Source organism: Ranitomeya variabilis, chromosome 2 (genome assembly GCF_051348905.1).
Source record: "Ranitomeya variabilis isolate aRanVar5 chromosome 2, aRanVar5.hap1, whole genome shotgun sequence".
In the NCBI taxonomy this organism is placed as follows: domain Eukaryota; kingdom Metazoa; phylum Chordata; class Amphibia; order Anura; family Dendrobatidae; genus Ranitomeya; species Ranitomeya variabilis.
Genome location: NC_135233.1, coordinates 796,090,771 through 796,105,625, shown reverse-complemented (window position 1 = coordinate 796,105,625; position 14,855 = coordinate 796,090,771). Strand labels below are relative to the sequence as shown.

Here is a 14,855-nt window from a genome sequence, read left to right as displayed (position 1 = left end):
CGGAAAGTATTCAGACCCACTTACATTTTTCACGCTTTGTTTCATTGCAGCCATTTGGTAAATTCAAAAAAGTTCATTTTTTTCTCATTAATGTACACTCTGCACCCCATCTTGATTGGAAAAAAACAGAAATGTAGACATTTTTGCAAGTTTATTAAAAAAGAAAAACAGAAATATCACATGGTCATAAATGTATTCAGACCCTTTGCTCAGTATTGAGTAGAAGCACCCTTTTGAGTTAATACAGCCATGAGTCTTCCTGGGAATGATGCAACAAGTTTTTCACACCTGGGTTTGGGAACCCTCTCCCATTCTTCCTTGCAGATCCTCTCCAGGTCCATCAGGTTGGATGGTGAACATTGGTGGACAGCAATTTTCAGGTCTCTCCAGAGATGCTCAATTGGGTTTAGGTCAGGGCTCTGGCTTGACCAATCAAGAATGGTCACAGAGTTGTTATGCAGCCACTCCTTTGTAATATTAACTGTGTGTTTTAAGGTCATTGTCTAGTTGGAAGGTGAGCCCTTCGGCCAAGTCTGATGTCCAGAGCACTCTGGAAGAGGTTTTCATCCAGGATATCTCTGTACATGTCCACATTCATGTTTCCTTCAATGGCAACCAGTCCTGTCCCTGCAGCTGAAAAACACCCCCATAGCATAATGGTGCTACCACCATGTTTCACTGTTGGTATTTTATTGGGCAGGTGATGAGCAATGCCTGGTTTTCTCCACACATACCGCTTAGAATTATCACCAAAAAGGTCTATCTTCGTCTCATCAGACCAGAGAATCTCATTTCTCATAGTCTGGGAGTCCTTCATGTCTTTTTTTTTTTTTTTAGCAAACTCTATGCGGGCTTTCATATGTCTTGCACTGGGTAGAAGCTTCCATCGGGTCACTCTGCCATATAGACCCGACTGGTGGAGGGCTGCAGTGATAATTGACTTTATGGAACTTTCTCTCATCTCCCTACTGCATCTCTGGAGCTCAGCCACAATGATCTTGGTTTTTTTTACCTCTCTCACCTAGGCTTTTCTCCCACGATTGCTCAATTTGGCTGGACAGCCAGGTCTAGGAAGACTTCTGATAGTCCCAAACTTTTTCCATTTAAGGATTATGGAGACCACTGTGCTCTTAGGAACCTTGAGTACTGCAGAAATTCTTTTGTAACCTTGGCCAGATCTGTGCCTTGCCACAATTCTGTCTCTGAGCTCCTTGGCCAGTTTCTTTGACCTCTTGATTCTCATTTGGTCTGACATGCACTGTGAGCTGTGAGGTCTTGTATAGACAGGTGTGTGCCTTTCCAAATCAAGTCCTATCTTTTTAATTAAACACAGCTGGACTATAATGATAGAGTAGAACCATTTCAAGGAGGATCACAAGGAAATGGACAGCATGTGACTTAAATATGAGTGTCTGAGCAAAGGGTCCTGAATACTTATGACCATGTGATATTTGTTTTTCTTTTCTAATAAATATACAAAAATTTCTACATTTGTTTTTTTCAGTCAAGATGGGGTGCAGAGTGTACATAAGGCCGATTTCACACTAGTGTTTCTTCTTTCCTTAAGATATACATGCGTCTTGCGTACCTACACTACCGTTCAAAAGTTTAGGGTCACTTTGAAATGTCCTTATTTTTTAAAGAAAAGCACAGTTTTTTTGGTAAGTGACTATTCTAGCTTCCAAGTTCTGGTTTGTAATGCAATATCTTCATAGGTTTATAGAGGCCCATTTCCATCAACCATCACTCCAGTGTTCTTATGGTACTTTGTGTTTGCTAACTGTGTAAGAAGGCTAACGGATGGTTAGAATACTCTTGAAAACTCTTGTGCAAGTATGTTAGCACAGCCGAAAACAGTTTGGCTGATTAGAGAACCTATAAACCTGACCTTCCTTTAAGCTAGTTGAGAACCTAGAGCATTACATTTGTTGGTTCCATTAAACTCTCAAAATGGCCAGAAAAAAAAGAACTTTCATATGAAACTCGACAGTCTATTCTTGTTCTTAGAAATGAAGGCTATTCCATGCGAGAAATTGCCAAGATACTGAAGATTTCCTACAACGGTGTGTACTACTCCCTTCAGAGGAGAGCATATACAGGCTCTAACCAGAGTAGAAAGAGTAGTGGGAGGCCCCGCTGCACAACTGAGCAACAAGACAAGTACATTAGAGTCTGTAGTTTGAGAAATCGACGCCTCACAGGTCCTCAACTGGCAGCTTCATTAGATAGTACACGCAAAACGCCAGCGTCAACGTCTACAGTGAAGAGGCGACTTTGGGATGTTGGCCTTCAGGGCAGAGTGGCAAAGAAAAAGCTATATCTGAGACTGGCTAGTAAAAGGAAAAAGATTAATATTGGCAAAAGAATACAGACATTGGACAGAGGAAGATTGGAAAAAAGTCTTACGGACAGACGAATCCAAGTTTTAGGTGTTTGGATCACACAGAAGAACATTGTGAGATGCAGAACAACTGAAAAGATGCTGGAAGAGTGCCTGACGCCATCTGTCAAGCATGGTAGAGGTAGTGTGATAGTCTGGGGTTGCTTTGGTGCTGGTAAAGTGGGAGATTTGCACAAGGTAAAAGGGATATTGAATAAGGAAAGCTATCACTCCATTTTGCAATGCCATGTCATACCCTGTGGACAGAGCTTGATTGGAGCCAATTTCATCCTACAACAGGACAATGACTCAAAGCACACCTCCAAATTTTGCAATAACTATTTAGGGAAGAAGCAGGCAGCTGGTATTCTATCTGTAATGGAGTGGCCAGCACAGTCACCAGATCTCAACCCCATTGAGCTGTTGTGGGAGCAAATTGACCGTATGGAACCCAAAAAGTGCCCATCAAGCCAAACCAACTTGTGGGAGGGGCTTCTGGAAGCATGGGGTGAAATTGCGCCAGAATACCTCAGCAAATTAGCTGCTAGAATGCCAAAGGTCTGCAATGCTGTAATTGCTGCAAATGGAGAATTATTTGATGGAAGCAAAGTTTGAAGGAGAAAATTATTATTTCAAATAAAAAAAATTTTTTTCGAACCTTGTCAATGTCTGGACTAGATTTTCAATTCATTTGGCAACTCATTTAATTAATAAAAGTATGAGTTTTCATGGAAAAAACAATTGTTTGGGTGACCCTAAACTTTTCAACGGTAATGTATATTTAACATTGTGTACGCAGGGACATGCGTTGTATGCGGATGCATCCCTGTGTGCCATTTTGACGTGCCTGCCGAACGCAACATGTTGCATTTTGTTGCGGTCGGCACAGCGTGAAAGCGACGCATGCGGAGGCATCCGCATGTGTCCGCATGGCTTGCGTACCCAATGTTAAAGATAGGGTACGCAGGATGCATGCCAACGTAGGCGGAGCTCAAGGAAGAGGCCGGGCTTATCGGAGGAACTGCGCAGTCCTCCGCAACGCCCTCGTCCGCAAAGGTGAAACTAGCCTTAATGACATCTACAGCAGGGATGTCAGAGAATGATGGTGTGGATAAGCCTGCATAATCACAATTCTTTAGCATATGCAGGACTGGCCGGCCTACAACCATCATTGACTCGGATTAGGTAAACCTGCTGTGCACATTGTTTTAGAAGGTTACAGCAAGAAAACCAAAGTAGGTACAATAATACAATTCACATGTTCTGAAAGGGCTGGCCTAGCACTATTTAAGGAAACCATTAGTATCTAAAAAAAAATAAAAATCACATGACCGATTCCCTTTAGCCTGCAGATTAACTCCATATCTGCAGGTTAATAGCGTTTGGACGCATGACCAGTTCCTTTTAACTTCACTCTGCAGGTGTATACAATAATGACTATACCAAATATATATTTTGTCGTAGAAGATATATATTTATTTATTTTGAATGATTGCCTTTTTCAAGACTGTGGAGACCTGGGTGTCGTAACCAGTGCCTTCCCCCCCCTCCCATCAATCCCGTAATGAAACACACGCAGTCCTATGTGGGTTGAACAGGTCGGTCACAGTTTATTAATTAAATAAGCAGAGAAAGGGCAATTACATATCGTAACGGGCGCTCGCGCCGAGCTCCTGTCCGTGATCGACAGGGGAATTGGCCCAACGAGCGGCTACGACCTTTGCCCTCCTCCACTTCTTCCGCCACGGAGGATCCCGTGTATTACCTACGCGGGACTCCGACCCCACCCAACAATGTTAGGGCCTGTTCAACCCCGTCCTGTAAACTAGACAGAAAAATATCGAGGCCAATGTCCGTTAGGTGAACTCCGTCTGGTCTTAATTGTGGCGTGTTATCCCCTTGTAGGTATTGGTGACGAATCACGATACCGCCTCTTCCTCTCACATAGCATTGAATTTCACCCTTGTCCGCTCTATGGCTTTTTTATCTCTTGCACCGCGCCAAACGGCCCGTGATGTTATCTCCGACCACACCAGTATCATGTTCCTGAACAGACTGCTGAACCGTTCCGTATCCGTTGTCACCCATTTGTACAACTCGGCAACCTTTTGTTTGCCCAGGTCATTGCCACCCGCGTGTAACACCAATATCACCGGGCGTTCCGCCCTCCTTGCTAAGCCCACCATCTCCTTGAACACGTTTCCACCGGAGGCCTCTGATACCCCTCCAGTTAACTTTTATTCCCGGGATGTAGAGATTTGTTCCTCCTGGCCGCAGTTTGGCCCTCTTTTTGGCCCAGTATACGTAGGAATCTCCTACCACCCAAACTTCAACCTCTGTAAGAGACAACACATGTTAATTAAGCAAGTCGGGTCTTATGTATCTGACGAAGCATGCGGACTTCCAACGACCCATTCTCTGAACTTCGGCCTCTGACACTTCTGCCCTAGCTGCCTCTGTGGCCGCCCCTATCCGGAACGAATGTGTTCCGCACTCCTTTGGATTTGCGCCGGTTTTTTCCAAGCATAGCTTGAACATTGCCTGGAATTGGTACTTGGTCAGAGGGGACCCGTCTGTATGAGTGAAGAAAAATCTACCAGCGTGTCTTATTACGGCGTATGTTTTAACCATTTTTAGCGGGCAAGCTGGGCCCTCTGTAGAGTTAACCAGGACCCATGTGCCCCTACCGGTGGGATCGCATTTGGATTTTCTAGCCCTGATGCGCAGGGCGTCGCTGCATATAACTATGTCCTCCTTAATTAGGCCTCCTTCCGACGCGTTTTTTGACCGCGGTAGCAATTCACTAATATGCAGTGCTCCGAAAAAGACGGTCGCAAAAGCTGCCGATATGAGGGCCACCTCATATTGCGATGAGCAGACTGACGGGGATATTGCGATCAGGTCCTGCAATAGTCTGTGAGATGGGGCGGCGACATTCTTGGCTTGGCTGAAGCCTTTTCCAACCTTTTATGGCTCGTCTTATGCAGAAGGATTTAGTTACGTCTACCCATCCCAATAATTGAAAGAAAAATGCTAGCCCCGATAATTTCCGTTGTGCCGAGGGGCCCGACGCCCCGCCTTCCCTCATCCGTAATAGGAAATCCGTTGTCACTGCGCTTCGCGCTCCGTCGCTTTCGTCAACTGGCCTACCCTGAATTAGTGAGCACCACTCCTCCCAAGCCTTACCATACACCTGCCAGGTAGCTGGCGAAACGGAGGACCGGATTAAGGGCATCAATGATTGGCCACTGTGTCCCACAGGGACAGTGGACACAGAATACCCCGGGGTTGCGCGTTGGGCTGCTGGATTCTGAAAGCCTGCCAATTGGAAAATAACAATGGGTTAATGATATTATCATCTACTTCCACCACCACGGTGGCTCTACAACAAATATTGTTTTCAAGGCAAATCAGCGCTAGCCGGCGCAAGAGAGCGAGTATGGGCAGGGATGAAGAAGACATGTGATTCAAACTCTTCGCCGTTTTCGCATTTTTTGTTTGGAAACGAATGTTCGTGTTTCTCAACTGAACGGCCCATATCTCCATCTCTGCTACTACCGCAAACAATTCCCATAGGGCGCCGGGTCTTGCCCCCACTTTGTTGTCGTCCATCTCTCTGGCCAACCAGATTTGCACCATTGGTTTTTATAAATTGCTGCAAAACCCTCTTTTTTGTTCCACCCTATTGTCAGCCCTAATTCCTTGCTTGCGATCTCTCTCGCCATAACGCACGTGTGACCGATGTACGATTGTAGGAACGTTTGTCATACTAGCAGATCTGCTTTTAGCGAACGGGTGAGCCTAATTCTATGGCCGGGTTGAGAAGCGCCTTTTGTTGCCAAAGATAGTCTGCGTGAGAATGCTCTGCCGACCGGCATTACGCGGCAGGCGAACTTCAGTAGGCCCAATAATGCTTGCATTTGCTGGAGGGTTACCTTGTTAACTTCTCGAAAGCCTTTCAACATTTGCTGGGTTTTTAATATTTTATCCTTTGGTAAGCGGAAAACCATTGAATTGGTATCTATTTCGATGCCCAAGAAAGGCAATACATTACATGGTCCCTCCGTTTTTTCCGGTGACAATGGCACGCCGAATTCGAGTGAGATAGATTTGAATTTTTGTAGTAGATCGAAGCAGAGTTTAGACTTTCTGGGGCCGACGAACAGGAAATCATCGAGGTAGTGAATTAGGGATTTACTGCCCGTTTCGTACCGAACTACCCAATCTAGGAATGTGCTGAATAGCTCAAAATAGTGACATGAAATGGAACATCCCATCGGGAGGCACATGTCGAAGTAATAGAACTGGTCCACTTTGCAGCCCAGAAGGTGGAAACATTCGGGGTGCACGGGTAGTAAACGGAATGCCGATTCAATATCGGATTTGGCTAGCAGGGCGCCGGGTCCAGCTGCCCGGACTAATTCCACCGCCTTATCAAAAGACGCGTATGAGACAGGCTTCTTCTGGGGAAATTGCGTCGTTAACCGAATCGCCCTTTGGGTGAGATAAATGATGGATTAAACGGTATTTACCGGGTTCCTTTTTTGGTATAATGCCTAGCGGTGATATTTTCATGTTTTTGAAGGGGAGCGACTGGAAGGTGCCTGCTATTCTACCCAACTCTACCTCCTTTTCAATTTTTTGTTTAAGTATTTCGGGGAATTCGCGAGCCGATTTTAGGTTATCAGATAGGGTTGGCGTTCTTGATAGCCTAAAGGGAATAAAAAACCCGTCGGAGAATCCTGCTTGCAGCTGCTGAGCCGCTTCCTTATTGGGGTAGAGCTTTAGCCAGGGGGCCATCGCGGTTACGCTCACTGGGGTTATGCCGCGTAGGCGCTTTGTAAGGCTGACGAGTGCACCTTGACGCTGGGTGCCCCCCCGCAAGCGGAGCAATCATGTCTGAATTTGCATAATGCGTGGAAACGGCAGTTTCCCTCGTTGAACAGCCAGCAGGCCCGGGTTTTCGCACGACCACTGAGTTTTGACCTGCGGCTGTGGAGTAATTAGTGGTCGTGGACGAAAAGGGGGGCTGCTTTTGGGACAGCATCAAACGCAACCATACGTCTGTTGCTTTAACTCCCCAGCCTAGATCGGGCTGTAGGGCCAGACGCCTGCGGAACTCCTCGTCATACCGCCGCCAGGCTGAGCCGCCGTGCGACTTGTATGAACTATATATCATGTCCTGATATATAAACAATTCGGAGCAGCGTTCCGGATGTTTCTGGCCCATAATACAGCCCAATACTGCGAAGGCCTGGAGCCAGTTATTCATGGTTAATGCAATTCTTGATCTCCCCCTATCGAAACCCCTCTCGTTAGGTTTATCCACCGTTTGCTGGTCCGCTGATAACAGCGACCATATGTCAACATAGTCGTTGCTCCAGATTTTCAGTCTAGTTTCCTGATCTATATGAGCGCCTAGCGGGCTGATCCCGCAGAAGAAGGCGTCTTTGTGTAGATTAGCGGACTGTGGTGTTGCATTGCTCACCACTTTCCCGCTCGAGATTGATAGTTGTAGGATTAACTCCTTTACCGCTGAGGTTAGCTCCATTTCTTGTAACATTTCCTTGCCACCCTTGGAACACTCACCGCTGTGTGACTCTGGACGAGTGACTCTGGACGAGTGTACTCCGATCCTGGAGGAACCCCCGCAGATGTTGACGGGGTGAATTCGCAGGACGGGGAAACTCTGGCTCCCGCTACAGCAAGGGACTGGCCGATGTTCTGGCCGATGGTCTGAGTATCGTGCGTTGGAGCCCGATTACAACCACATCGTGGCGGATTACTGGCTCTGTCTTCGGCGACTAAGTGGTGGTTGTTGTGGCTGGAAGCCGCGGGGGATTGTTCTCCCCGGCTGAAAGCCCTAGCGGGTGTCCGTGATTTAGAGGATTTGTCACGTGCACGATGACTCCTATCCGGGCTCAGCGATGCATCGGACCCCTCGGATGTTGCTGATGACAGCCATCCAGAGGCCCACGATCTGCGGCGGCTCCTATGGGAGTTGCGTCTGCGTTGGGAGGGGCGTTTAGAGGGGTAGCGCGAATGGTGACGGGAGTCATCAGAGGAAGATTGGGAGGACGTTTGGCGTCTACGCCTTCGTCCGCCGTTACTTAGCGGTGTAATGGGGGGGATTCTAACATTATTACTAGGGGGATTACTGTCAGTGTACGGTCCCGCAGTGCTACTTAAAAGGGGGGGGGGGGGGGGGGGGTTAGGAGGTAACTGTATTCAGCCCCATTGCTGGAATTTGGCGGGGCGGAGGGGAAAATTTTTATTAGGAATTTGGTCCGTGGGGGGACGTGTAAATGTGTCCGTGTTAGGTGCGTTTAATGATATTACGCAGTGATTCCCGCTGTGCAGCTGTTGAGCGCATTGATCGGTCCTATTGGACCGAACAGTGCGCTCTTCAGCTGACCTGTCACATCTACGGCCTGACCCCTGATATGACCCCTAATACCCCCGTGCAGGCATCAGTGCTGCGCCTGCCGGGGGTATGCTGGAGGTCAGGCCTGGTGAGAAATCCGCGCGCTGATCGGTCTGGTTTGCCCGACCAGCGCGCTCTGGGGACCTTGTGGCGTTAGTGACGGCCTCCAGGTTACCCCCTGCGGGCGGCATATATGTGCCCACAGGGAAGGTAACCGAGGACCGGCCGGCGCTGTTCCCAGCGCTGTAATGCGGGGACCGGAAGTGGGTGGGCGGGGACCGGAAGTTGGTGGGCGGGGCTACCTCTGAGCGCCGGACCGAGCCCGAGGAGGGAGCCGGAAGACGCCGGCAGCTGCGAGGCCGCCCCCTCCCCAACCTGGAGCCGCTCCGGGGCGTGGGGCAAGCGGGCAGACCGCCTGCCCCCCCCCCGCGCGGCTGGGGGATCCGCCGGAGCAGCAAGGGAAGGGGGCGATGCCTCGCGCCGCCTAGCGCCGCCAGCCTGCTCGCCGCCAGCCACCGGAGCCGCGGGGACAGGAGGCGACGCTGCTCGGTGCGGCCCGGTGCCTCGTCAACAAGGGGGCCCACTATGTTTTTTTGGCGTGTGCGGCGCCCGGCCCTCCCTCGCCGCCTCCGAGAGGCCAGCCTAACGTCAGCGACTGGGAGACCCTCGGACCGCTGCGTGGAAGATAGGGGCAGCACCGATCCATCCTCCGGACCGCAGGGACGCTGCATGGGACGCCCCCCAGCTGGCGAGCAGGCCGAAGGTGAGCTAACCAGAAGGGGCCCCGGGGGCGCGAGGGAGGACGAGGCTGACCCGACCGGACCAGATAAGGGGGGTGTGAGCAGGGGGTCGGGAGAGGGCACAGAAAGCTGAGCCCTGATGTCGGCGACAATGGCCTGAAGCCAGTTCTCACCCTTCTGGTGCCGCTCTCCTCTGCAAGGCCTCAACCAGGGGGTCCGACATCACTACTGCAGGGACAAAAGCTTCCAGGTGTCCGCCGGGAGGAAAAGAGAAAGTTCCCGGCCAGACACCTGGATTTAACCCCTGTAGGAGTGGCCGTAGGACCCCTCCCCTCTAGTGACCACTGGCCGGCCAGGGGTCTTCCAATTAGTGCATCACTAAGGGGGAGTGATGCTAGGGGGGAACTGGCACCGACATACTTTAATGCTGCTCTATCTAGGTGCTCCCCAGTCAGAGGCGCGCACCTTATACAGTACCGCGTCTGCCAGACTCCTAATTTTCCGTTGACCGTTATATGAGGGCTTACTTTTGGCGACACAAACTTAATTTTTCTTTTATCACCTTTTTATTTCCTTACTTGTGAATCTGAAATATAAAAAGCCAGCCGTTCTGGCATTTGTCCTTTTTTTTCCTTGCAACATTCACTTAACACATTGACTTCTAGTGAGTATTGGGGGATGCACTTACCACCCTGTTCTACAACTGTCCACAAAATATGGGAACTGGGGTTTCGATGTTCTGTTTCACTTGTTTTGATAAATTTCTCCTAGTAATGTTCTGAATTGGTCCTTTTAATTTCTAAGTGGTGAGCCATAACACTGGGACATCGCTGCACATAAGCCGGGCCTGGGTGTCCCCTGTTCTTACTATACGGGACATGTCTCATATATTGGGACAGATGCAATGTTTGGCTTACGGTATGTCTTATTAGCTCATGTAATGCTTACAACTTTTTTTTCTTAAACTGCATTGTGACTTTACTTAGCAGTATGGTCTAGTAGATGAGACCGTAAGGTTGTACTCCAGGCAGGGTCACTACACTGTGTGCAGAATTATTAGGCAAGTTGTATTTTAGAGGATTATTTTTATTATTGATCAACAACTATGTTCTCAATCAACCAAAAAGACTCATAAATATCAAAACTTAATATTTTGGGAAGTTGAAGTGTTTTTTTTTTTTTAGATTTGGCTATCTTAGTAGGATATCTGTTTGTACAGGTAACTATTACTGTGCAGAATTATTAGGCAACTTAATAAAAACCAAATCTATTCCCATATCACTTGTTTATTATCACCAGGTAAACCAATATAACTGCACAAAATTTAGAAACAAAACATTTCTGACATGTAAAAACAAAACCCCCAAAAAATTAGTGACCAATATAGCCACCTTTCTTTATGATGACACTCAACAGCCTTCCATCCATAGATTCTGTCAGTTGCTTGATCTGTTTATGATCAACATTGCATGCAGCAGCCACCACAGCCTCCCAGACACTGTTCCGAGCGGTGTACTGTTTTCCCTCCCTGTAGATCTCACATTTTATGAGGGACCACAGGTTCTCTATGGTGTTCAGATCAGGTGAACAAGGGGGCCATGTCATTATTTTTACTTCTTTGAGACCTTTACTGGCCAGCCATGCTGTGGAGTAGTTGGAGGCATGTGATGGAGCATTGTCCTGCATGAAAATCAGGTTTTTCTTGAGCGACTTCTTCCTGTACCACTGCTTGAAGAAGTTGACTTCCAGAAACTGGCAGTAGGTCTGGGAGTTGAGCTTCACTCCATCCTCAACCCGAAAAGGTCCCACAAGTTCATCTTTGATGATACCAGCCCATACCAGTACCCCACCTCCATCTTGTTGGCGTCTGAGTCGGAGTGGAGCTCTCTGCCCTTTACTGATCCAGCCTCTGGCCCATCCGTCTGGCCCATCAAGAGTCACTCTCATTTCATCAGTCCATAAAACCTTTGAAAAGTCACTCTTAAGATATTTCTTGGCCCAGTCTTGACGTTTTATCTTATGTTTCTTGTTCAAAGGTGGTCGTTTTTCAGCCTTCCTTACCTTGGCCATGTCCCTGAGTATCGCACACCTTGTGCTTTTTGTTACTCCAGTAACGTTGCAGCTCTGAAATATGGCAAAACTGGTGGCAAAAGGCATCTTGGCAGCTTCATGCCTGATGTTCCTCAATTCATGGGCAGTTATTTTGCATCTTTTTTGCCCAACACGCTTCTTGCGACCCTGTTGGCTATTTGCCATGATACGCTTGATTGTTTGGTGATCACGCTTCAAAAGTTTGGCAATTTCAAGACTGCTGCATCCCTCTGCAAGACATCTCACAATTTTGGATTTTTCAGAGCCCGTCAAATCTCTCTTCTGACCCATTTTGCCAAAGGAAAGGAAGTTGCCTAATAATTAAGCACACCTTATATAGGGTTTTGATGTCATTAGACAACACCCCTCCTCATTACAGAGATGCACATCACCTGATTTACTTAATTGGTAGTTGGCTCTCAAGCCTGAACAGCTTGGAGTAGGACAACATGTATAAAAGTATCATGTGATCAAAATACAACTTGCCTAATAATTCTGCACACAGTGTATATACGTAGCACTGATGAATGGCATCTCTGTTTCTCACCAGTAATCACCAGGCTGCATTCTTCTGCTGGCCTTAGTAAGTGAGCTCAGCTCACTAATGGGAGGCAGAGGGACTGTTAACACATTACTGCCCATGAAACAAAACCATCCTTTCCTGGATTTTAGGTGTCTTATATTTTCAGCTTACTTTTGTGTTTCATGCATATCCCATCATTTTGTTTTGTGTTTGTAGTGAAGTTAACTTGCTCCCTATCGAAGATGATGATGATGGGGCCAACTCAAAAGCTGCAGAACAAACGGCAAGTATCCAGTATGTCTATGTTGTAGCACAAGTCTCATGTACACTGATGTAATACTGACCCGTGCGGTCAGGATCCATAGACAGCTGTGGTCCTGCACTACCTCAATGTGTACGTCCCTGACAGACTCCTACAGAATGCTGTTTTCCTTCTCTCCTTCACACACAAACGGGCCTGGTTATCAAGCTATATGAGGCAGTATTCTGGCATAGCTTGCATCATAGATCTGTCTGTCATGCACCGTATTTATTATGCGTTTTAGACTCTTTATGACTTTTTCAGCTGAAAGACGTGGTGTAACATGCGTCACAATGCTCTATAACTGTGCTGCACACTTAGACACAAATTAAGCCAACTGATGGTCTAATTAGGCGTACACCATCTATCTTGAAATTTTACAGATTTAACAACTGGCATGAACCACTTAGATAAATCTGGTCTAAAGTTTGGCTGACTAAAGGCCCCCATATACATTAAACTAACATTGGCCAAACCCACTGATATCGGTGGGCTCAGTCTGCAGTCTAATGTGTCTGGGGGCCCCTGACGTGTGTAATTTTGGACTGCTGGTCCTATTGTTCTCTTATTAGGTAAGCCACGGCAAGAGATGTGTATGGGGATTTTAGCGTGAGACCGTTTTGATAAATATGCCCCACAGTGTTTTCTATTTTGGTATATTTTGAACAATTTTTTTCCTGGCAATTTACAAATTCTAAAGAGAAGCCTTTTGGGAGTAACAAGCCACCGAGAGCATGCTGTTTCTTATTTATGTGGTAAATGCATGATTGTAGCATACAAATTACCTACAGGTCTTTATTACAGGAACATTATTATATCATGTCAATTCAGCACATGTATTAATGCAATGTGCATGGACAGTATAAAAGTGTTTTTTATGCATTTCCTTTTAATACATTTTTTATATTTATAGTCCAATCAACTGCGGTCCAGAACTGTTCATGGTACAGGGGACTCGCATAGGACATATGAGAAAAGAGGCAAACCACTTTCTTTAAGACCTAGTAAAGGCAATGCAACAGGAATGAATATGCTAGGAGCAAGCAAGAAACTGGGGTAAGCATTTTGTTATGTACAGCTGGTTGGCTACAGTCAGGGCCAAAGGTGTTGGTACTTTTTAAATTGTTTTAAGAAAATAAAATATTTCTCCCCAAATTATTGCAGTTACACGTGTTTTGTTTTACACAGGTTTATTTCGTTTGTGTGTATTTGAACAACACAAAAATGCAAAGAATAAAAGGCAAACTGGACAAAATTTCACACAAAACTCCAAAAATGGGCCAGACAAAAATCTGGGTTAACAACCTTGTTTCAAGCATGTGATGCTCGTTCAAAGTCATCTGTGGCAAGTAACAGGTGTTGACAATATGAAAATCACAGCTGAAACCAGATAGAATGGGGTGAAGTTAACTCAATCTCTGCATTGTGCGTCTGTGTGTATCACAATAAGCATAGATAACAGAAAGAGAAGAGAGCTGTCTGAAGACTTGAGAAACAAAATTGTTGAAAAATATTAACAATCTCAAGGTTACAAGTCAATCTCTAAAAGATCTTCTTCGTCCACGGTGCGCAATATAATCAAGATATTTACAACCCATGGCACTGTAGCTAATCTCCCTGAACTTGGACTGCAGAGACAAATTGCAGAAAGGTTGCAACACAGGATAGTCTGGATGGTGGATAAGCAGCTCCAATGAAGTTCCAAAGAAAGTCAAGCTGTCCTGCAGTCTCAGGGTGCATCAGTGTCAGTGAGAACTATCTGTCGACATTTGAGTGAAATGAAACGCTATGGCAGGAGACTCAGGAGGACCTCACTGCTCACACAGAGACCTAAAAAATCTAGACTGCAGTTTGCCAAATGTATGTGAGTAAGCCAAAATCTTTCTGGGAAATCGTCTTGTGGCCACATGAGACCAAGAATAGAGCTTTTTGGTAGAGCTCATCATTCTACTGTTTACCGAATACGGAATGGGGTTCACAAAGAAAAAAAAACATTATCCCTACTGTCAAATATGGGAGAGGTTTAAAGATGTTTTGGGGTTGTTTTGCTGCTTCTGACACTGGGTGTCTTGGCTTTGTGCAAGCCATCATGAAATCTGAAGATTACCAAAGGATTGTGGGACGCAGTGTAGTGCCCTGGGTTTGCATCCTAGGTTATGGGTCTTCCAGCAGGACAATGACTCCAAACATCCTTCAAGAAGCACCCAGAAATGGATGGAAACAAAGCACTGGAGAGTTCTGAAGTGGCCGGCAGTGAGTCTGGATCTAAATCTCATTGAACACCTGTGGAGATAGGAGGCACCCTTCAAATGTGAGAGACCTGGAGCAGTTTGCAATAGAGGGGCCTAGAATTCCAGTTGAGAGGTGTAAGAAGCTTGTTGATGGCTATAGGAAGT

The 14,855-nt window shown here is 46.7% G+C and overlaps 1 protein-coding gene across 9 annotated transcripts in view; it reads left to right on the top strand.

The window, feature by feature from the left end:
• The window catches only part of SENP6 (SUMO specific peptidase 6), a 147,676-nt gene that overhangs the window by 47,031 nt on the left and 85,790 nt on the right, over positions 1 to 14,855 (top strand). For 8 of the 9 annotated variants that reach the window (XM_077289874.1, XM_077289873.1, XM_077289871.1 and 5 more), the window contains exons 3-4: positions 12,375 to 12,441; positions 13,373 to 13,515. In XM_077289874.1, the coding sequence (XP_077145989.1) occupies positions 12,375 to 12,441; positions 13,373 to 13,515 (210 nt within the window). Of the gene's footprint in view, positions 1 to 12,374; positions 12,453 to 13,372; positions 13,516 to 14,855 lie in introns of those variants that run through there. The other variant, XM_077289875.1, reaches the window with a different exon arrangement.